This window comes from Phragmites australis, chromosome 8, assembly GCF_958298935.1.
Source record: "Phragmites australis chromosome 8, lpPhrAust1.1, whole genome shotgun sequence".
Lineage (NCBI taxonomy): Eukaryota > Viridiplantae > Streptophyta > Magnoliopsida > Poales > Poaceae > Phragmites > Phragmites australis.
This window is the reverse complement of record NC_084928.1, coordinates 538,761-546,382: the sequence shown is the minus strand read 5'-3', so window position 1 is coordinate 546,382 and position 7,622 is coordinate 538,761. Positions and strand designations below refer to the sequence as shown.

General features: G+C 44.4%; 1 protein-coding gene across 3 annotated transcripts; it reads right to left on the bottom strand.

The window, feature by feature from the left end:
• Window positions 1-459: 459 nt before the first annotated feature.
• LOC133926103 (eyes absent homolog) lies at window positions 460-4,893 on the bottom strand. 3 transcript variants are annotated; one of them, XM_062371865.1, is made up of 6 exons: window positions 4,623-4,891; window positions 3,468-3,717; window positions 2,894-3,061; window positions 2,070-2,163; window positions 1,168-1,323; window positions 460-881 (listed from the first exon to the last, which is right to left on the bottom strand). In XM_062371865.1, exons 2-6 carry the CDS (start codon window positions 3,708-3,710, stop codon window positions 631-633), a joined length of 912 nt encoding a protein of 303 aa, XP_062227849.1. In that variant the 5' UTR covers window positions 3,711-3,717; window positions 4,623-4,891; the 3' UTR covers window positions 460-630. The 3 variants fall into 3 exon arrangements, with proteins under 3 accessions (XP_062227849.1, XP_062227850.1, XP_062227851.1); XM_062371866.1 differs by lacking the exon at window positions 2,894-3,061 and having other exon boundaries at window positions 4,623-4,893; XM_062371867.1 differs by lacking the exons at window positions 2,894-3,061; window positions 3,468-3,717 and having other exon boundaries at window positions 4,623-4,893.
• Between the last annotated feature and the right edge of the window lie 2,729 nt (window positions 4,894-7,622).

Here is a 7,622-nt window from a genome sequence, read left to right as displayed (position 1 = left end):
CCAAGGGTGGTCGTTATTTCGTTTACCGTCCCGGACGGTAGTTATTTTGTTTACCGCCAAAGGCAGCCGGGCCTTCTCCACCTTGGCCTTGCCGCGCTCGTGCGCCAGCTCCTTCTCCGCCTCGTCGCCTTCTGGGCCTTCTCCTCCACCGTCGTCCGCTTCTCCTTCGCCTTGGACCTCGCCGCGCTCACCGTGTCCTTCACCTTTCTCCGTCACGACCTGCATCGCGCCAAGGCGAGGTCGAATGCATGCAGGACGTCTGGGTGACACGTAGGGAGATAAAATACCACGTGCTTCGAGACGAGGCCATAACGAGAACCATCTAAAAGGCAAAACGCGTCCTTGAACCACCGGATTGCAATGCATCAGCTAATGTCATGGCGTTTCCGTTTCAACAAGAACATTCAACAATCGAAGACGCATATGTACACATTTGAAATGCCAAAGCACACCACCGGCGATACCAACAACAGATTATTGCCTGAACCAGAGTAAAATGGCAGCACAGACAGAACAGAATGTATGACAACATTTGAGGAATGGACGAACTGGTCAGACTGATCTTATTTATCGCGCACCAGCCTCCTAATTCTCCAAGATAAAGGCAGCAACATCTGAGGTCGGAGATGGTCAGCCATCTTTGCTTGACGACTCGTATATGACATCCATGTAGTTCTGGATTGTCGCCATGTCTAAGCCAGGGAACCTGTGAGGGCCCTCGGGGTGGAACTCAACCTTGATGAATGGCCATTTCATGACCTGTGCCGCGCTGCATTCCTCAGGCCCATCTCCGATCGCGCAGAAGCGGATATTTGGACCATCAAACCGCTCCTTGATCCATTTGAAGCACTGCAGCTTCCCCGCTTCCCATGAACTGTAAACTGCAGAACAAAAGCAAATTATTACCAACTTCATGTATTTGTTTACACCTAACCTCATGGATTTGATGTATGGTCTGTCTGATACAAGTACTTAAAGTAGCAGATAGATTAGTCGACAGCTGCTATGTACAACATTGTATAAACCGCAGAGGGTCAAGATCACTAATTCATCGGAGAATATAAGTGTTTTATAGCCACTAATCTGACAGATTCATGGCTTGCAAAGTGCCATATGCAACAATAGAAAACAAGTACTCCAAGGGATGTTCCAGAATTGGAGGCATACCATTCTCAGACGAGACCACATCATCCAGGCGATACAGCAAACATTTGGCAAGACTAGGAATCAACGACCCTGATGTAACTATGCAATTAATGCTTGACGAGTTGGCAGAAGGCGCCGCTGCTGATTTGCCAATTGCTTCTCCCAACAGTTTATGAGCTGCATAATAGGATAACAGTGTTCAAGTATGTAACGGTAAAAATGATAGATTGAACTAAACTAGAAGTTAGACCTCCAATGTTCCAATATATTGAGGTGCAGATACTAGTCCATGAATTTCAGTAAGCTTACGAACCCAAACTGACCACAAACCGAGGCTGAGTTTATAGTTCAATGTTTAGACCACCCTTCTGATTAGTGGGAAATAATTATTGGGCTAACAAGAGTGTCTGCAGAGGGTAAGTATCAAACGGGGAGCAAGCTGTGACCAAGGTAATAGAAGATAACATGCCCCAGTGCAAGAACTAGACTATTATTTATAAAAGCAATAGATATGTTGAATTGGAGGTGCAACATTTATTCAACTCTTATACAAATACAATGCTCCCTCCATAGCAGTCCAACTACTTTATGTGTACAGACTGATGTAAAAACACACAATAAATTCTTTAGTTCACTAATGGAAGAAACAATCTCCAATAAACAGGATGCATATTGTGAAACATATGGGGGCTATATTTATATTACATTATTATGTAATATTAGGCTCTGGCAGATTGTTCTAGGTTGAAAGCTCTTATAGCTTAGATGATAGCCCATGTTTGGTTTCATCAACAAAACTGAAAAACCCTAATACTTCTCTCCCCCAATTGTAAGTAGAAAATAAGAAGCACATCATTTTGGAGATGATGTATGCCTATAGCCATTGTCTCAGTACTAAACATAATCAACAGAAAACTGAATACCTGAAGAAAGCCAACCATCAGTATATTTGTCAGTCAAACTATACAGATCATCCCAGACTTTGACCATGTGTTGGTCCAGAATCTTTTCCAAACCCTATAAACACCAAAATATCCCAGTTTAGTGATCACAAACATTTCGTTAATGGAAGCATTAGAAATTAATGGTGGAAAAAACAATAGGTCTAGGTAAGAGCAATACAAAGACAACCGAAAGGTGTTTATTTGATAATAATGTTGCTTTGAAAAAAATTCCAGTACAGAAATTTTAGAACCCAATTATTTACCGTTACTAAACTAAATTTCTGCTAAGATCAAACCTCTTTACAAATGAGCCTTCAACAATGCACAACGTCCCAGTGAATATAGTGAAGGGAGCCTGCATGTGTTTTGGGATCCAGCTATAAAGTTCAGTTGCCTAATACTATAATCTACAAGATTGACAGGCTTTTTTTTTTTTGACAATCTCCCTGCTGTCACCTTGATACAAGACAAGTGCATAAATATTGCCCAGAAAACAGACTGTTACCATAGGCATTCTCATCTAGTTACACAGGTTGTAAATTTCAGTCTTGTGAAATGAAACGAGAGTTCAGTAGTTCACTACAAGAGTGATCTGGGCACTGCACCTTCCATATTTTAATAGGTTCACTCTTCAATACATTCATAAAGTTCCTATTGCAAGGTTGTCATGTACCTTTCCATATCAAACAGGAATGCAACAACATGGAGACCATCAAGCAAAAATAAAGGATACAAAACTGAATCATCTTATGAAGCAAAACCTTAAAGGGAAATAGCGCAAGATAAGGTAATTATTGTGACACCTTTCCATATTTCTCTCCAATAGCACGATGCCTGTAAGCAAGCTTCTTTTTGTTCACATCATCATAAGGTGAACTAAAACAGTCAGCCTCAAATTCATATGAGGTCAAGTCTTTCCCATCATCATATTCACTCAAAGCATCGAGACAGGGTTCATTGTAATTCTCAATCTGAAGTGGTGTAAAAACAACCAGATCAGTTGAGAAAAAGGGAAACAACATTTCCAAAAATGTTCTGTTAAAATGACTTAGCCAGAACAGTGAAGAAAACAACAAGTACTAACTGAGCAGGCAAGCAAGATGAATGATGTCAAATACAATATGAGGAAAATTTCATCTTTGGAACAAGTAAAAGTGGCTTTCAAAGAGATAGCTACATTGCAATCCTAGTGGGGAAACAGTATACAGCATGGACAGTTGATTTCTAGAATCAACATATTAGGCATACTAACGATTTTTTGTACTTTTTGAAGCTGCATGGTTCTGAAAAAGAGAAACAATGAGCTACATACAATCTGTTCATAAACATAGTGATCTAGTAGGTAGTTAGCATGTATGAGTTTAGGTGCAGATTTACCTCCTCATAAAAGAAGTGTTCATCACATAGTTCAAGAATGAGGTTCTCCCACCGCTTCCCTATTTCAGTACTTTTATCACGGTCCTTCAGGCCATCAAAAGACCCAGCATACGACCCATCCAACAGTGACTTAAGCAAAATAAGTGTCTCATCCATGTCCCATATGTACACATTTATTGGCTTGTCCGTCACAACATCGGTTGATGCTTGACCAGTAGCCAAAGCTGGGACAGCCTCATCCATTTCACACCTGTTCAAATACCGGACACTAGAATCCATAACTGCAGGCGAGTATCTAAATTCAGGTAATTTCAATTCGGTATACCATGAAAAGGTGCCTGACAGTTACAAAACTTACTATTTGTGGCCAATATATTATTGCTAAACATGATATGAGGCACAATATCTGATCCTGAAACTCCAAAGAAAAATGATACACGGATCAACTCCCCATGTTCCATATTGGCTCCCCTTCCCTTGTCTGATCATGCTGCCTTCACTAAATCAAGAAGGGGCCTTCATTTTGCGTCTAGCACTTGGATAATGCGTTTGAGAGTAAACACAAGGTGATCGGCCTAGTACAACAATATGAAAAGTTGGTTTCATCGACGAATACTAACTGATCCACAATACTAAATCCCACCATCCAATAGGTGGCGACCGCGTGCGGACTGCTCTCTTCGCTCTAGACACCCAATTGTCCGCTCTACCCTGCATGGTGCGCCCGCAAACAAGTTGAAAGAACCACGTCAGGCAGCAAGGGTACGCAATTCAAGCAGCAGCAGCACAGAGCAAATTATCCTAGCTCGTTCTGACGCTACGCAGCTTACAATGCCACACAAGCCATGGCTCAGAACTATGCTATCGAGATCATCCATCGGTTCCTGCACCTACAGCATAGGGGTTGAACTAAAGCCACCCAAAACGAACGTTGAGCGAAGGTCTAAGGTGTTAAGTGAGACTGGTCTTGCACGCCGAAGAAGAGAAGAAAACCATGGATGGATGGATTGATTAGATTAGGTTTGGTTAGATTAGAAGGGTACCACTCAACCAAAAAAGAAGAAGCTTGCAACTAACTGACTGATTGAGGGTTAATAAAGCTTCGGATTTGATGGCTCACAGGCACAGCAAGCAAGTTAGATTAGGGTTCCTTACCAACAAAAGCAGAAATGAATCCAAATCCGGATGATGGATCTCCCCTCCTAACCAGTTCAGTACCCTGTCGACGGCGGTGGAGAGGAGGAGAGGGTGGCGACGCCTGTAGACCAGAGAAGACTTGGATAGAAGGAGGCCGGGCTTGCCGCGTCTTGAAGCTGGGAAGGGAATAATTGGGGGGAAATCAGAGAAGGGCGAGAAAGGAGAGGTAGAAGATGAACAGTGCTGGCGGGGATACATTCACTGATTCACTTCAGTTTATACTCAACCATATGCTTTTTTGGGAGAATCCAAAAACCCAGCGAGTTAAAAAAAAAAATCTTTTTCTTTTGTTTCCATTCACTTAGCCCGTACGGAAATGAAATGAAATGAAAAGAAAGGTGTTTTAAAGTTGGTGATTACTACGCCACATCATCACACCCAACGTTTATTCTCTGCAAAGAAAAATATTTATTCGGCTAATATTTATCTTATGTGGTAAAGAAAAATGTTTAATCTCTATAAGCATATCTCTGAACATATGTAGTGACAACATGACATAATCTGCTTGGCGTTTTTACGGTGTTATTCATGGCTTGATACTAACCTAGCAGGAAAATGCAATCTCGCGTGTCTATAGTTTATCTCGGTTGTTTATTTCTCCCATCTCATATTTATATTAGTATAGTATACGTTTGATGACATAAGAGATAGATTGTTTAAGATGAGAAACTAGGTGGGAGAGCCTTGTATTTGCTCCTGCTTCCCCCGCGTCGCTCCTAAGGACAGCTTGAGTGGCCTCCCTAATCACCCGCACCGTCACCCCTCTCCCACCTCCCATCTGGGCGGTTGCAAGGACAATGGCGACTAGGCTACATCCCCCCTTAGCTGTCCAGATCCGGGGGCAAAAAATGATGCAACACTGCGAAGCAATGCCGATGCGGTGGCAGATCGAGGCAAGAGAGGTCTCTATCTGCTCGGCTTATTGAGGGCTCATCGACTTGGAGAAAGAGGAGCAGCCATGACCAGATCTGCACACAACGGAGTGGTGGCTGCCGGATCCACATGCGGCGAGCACGATGGTGCCCCGGGAGCAGTGCCGTGGTGGCTCAAGGTGGAAGGGTGTCGCGACAACGACTTGGTTGGCTTGGCGGAGGACCAGGGCTCAGTGCAGTGTCGTGCACATAATGGCAGTTAGCCCATGCACGCGGCAATCCTGGGTGGAGCACCCGGGTTGGAGATAACTAGGTTCGGCGTTGTGACGGTCGGGCTGTGTTGAAGGCAGATGGATTCGACACGAGGAGGCGCACTTCGTAGTGGTTGTGCGGCGGCGACATGGGACGGTGGTGGTGGTGGTGCGGTGGTGCGAGGCAGTGGTCATGGTGGTGCAACGAAGCGTTGCACTGCGTGATGGGCTGCCGGATCCGAGCTTGAGGTCTGACCTGCGCTGCAGTGGCGGTCAAGCCGGTGCGGTGGTTGTCAAGTCGTCTTGGTCGTGTCGTATTCACTCGGTGGCGTCGACGGTTGGTCCCACTTTGCGGTGGCCAGTTCAGCACGAACGGGGCAGCATTCTCCTGGTGCCCGTGATAGGTGAAGTTGGGCAAGTTGGTCTTGATGGTGGCACGCTGTAACGGTGGATGCTGGCGATGCCGTGGTGCGGAGTCAAACAGTTGCTGCTCGTGCGCCCCCTCTGCATGTGGCGGTCCCGGCTCCTAGTGTTTGGGTTGCTCCTCCCCTTGCCCTGTCTCTTTCTCTTCTGCAGGTTGGCCCCGTGGGGGGTTTCGTGATGCTAGGTTGGCTATGGGATGGCGCGGTTGCGAGGAGGCGGCGATGCTGCTATTTAGTCATAGCCCATGTGCGGGCTAGCCGTGTGCAAGGGGCCGGATGTGGGAGCCGCTAGCAAAAGGTTTGTCGTGCCGTTCTCCCCGTTGGAGGCATTGTCGTGCCGTTCTTTCCTAGAGTCTCTGGGTGAAAACCTAATTCGGGCAACCGAACGGATGACGACGGTGTATCGACGTCGTGTCCTCCTTGGAGGCGTCGCTCTGGAGGCCCTTTTTTCACGTCATGGTAGCCGTCGGCTTTGTGGCTGCTTAGTAAGGTTCGTCTATGGCATTATCTTCACTTGGTCTCTACCCTCTTGGAACTTTCTCATGCTTCACAGTTGACGATTGGCATGGGTGAGAGGAGTTTGCTGTGTGAAGCTCGAGCTGCTACATCATGGGTGCGACGAAGGTTGGCAACAATGGCATGCGGCATGCTCTTTTCTTGCAAGTGTCTTGGTGGTTGCTGTGTGTATGGGTGTGACAGTGAGGAGATAGAAGCTGAGGTCTGCTAAGGAAAGTCGGAGCTGCTTTGTCACTATAGCGACAAGCCTGGCAATGATGTCTCATGTCGGCCTCCGTCGTTTGTATGTTGTAGGTATGTGGTGGTGAGTCACCATAGGTAGTTGTCCTGGCCTTTTTTTTTGTCGTTTGCAGAATTTTTGCCGGTTTTTACTTCTAATAAACTATACAGTCATAAGGTTTTCAGACCCGATTTACCTCATAAACAGAGTCAACTCCATTCTTCTTCAGTAAATTGTAGGATTTTTTCTGCTTTCGAAAAAATGTTTAAGATGATGAAAACAGGTCACCAGGTTTCACATTGCATCCCTTCGTTTTGCTACTAACTAGAATAGAATACATGTAAGGAAAAATTTGCTACTGACACTATGTAAGTGTGGCTTTTGCTGTAAAATATGATTTTTTAGGTATGTTGATGGACACTCTAGAAATGTGAATATTTGTCAAAAGACATCACGGGCATTAAAATAATCCTATCTAGCTGAATAGGAAAAATAATACTATCTAGCTGAATAAAAGAGATAAATAGGGTGAAATGTCAGAAATGCCCTCTAGCCCACTTGTTCGGTGAGAAAAAAATCAGAAAATTTTAGAAAAGATTAGAAACAATTATAAAAAAATAAGGAAAAATAGAAAAATCAGAATTTTTAAAAAAAAACTGGAAAAATAAAAAAATCAG

What these genes read in the sequence shown, in the direction of transcription:
- LOC133926103 (XM_062371865.1), bottom strand. Translation starts at nt 3,710, where the DNA reads ATGGATGAGGCTGTCCCAGCTTTGGCTACTGGTCAAGCATCAACCGAT. An exon ending in AACACTTCTTTTATGAGGAG is followed by an intron (nt 3,062 to 3,467) that starts GTAAATCTGCAC and finishes ACACCACTTCAG; the next exon opens with ATTGAGAATTACAATGAACC. An exon ending in TTGGAGAGAAATATGGAAAG is followed by an intron (nt 2,164 to 2,893) that starts GTGTCACAATAA and finishes TGGTGTTTATAG; the next exon opens with GGTTTGGAAAAGATTCTGGA.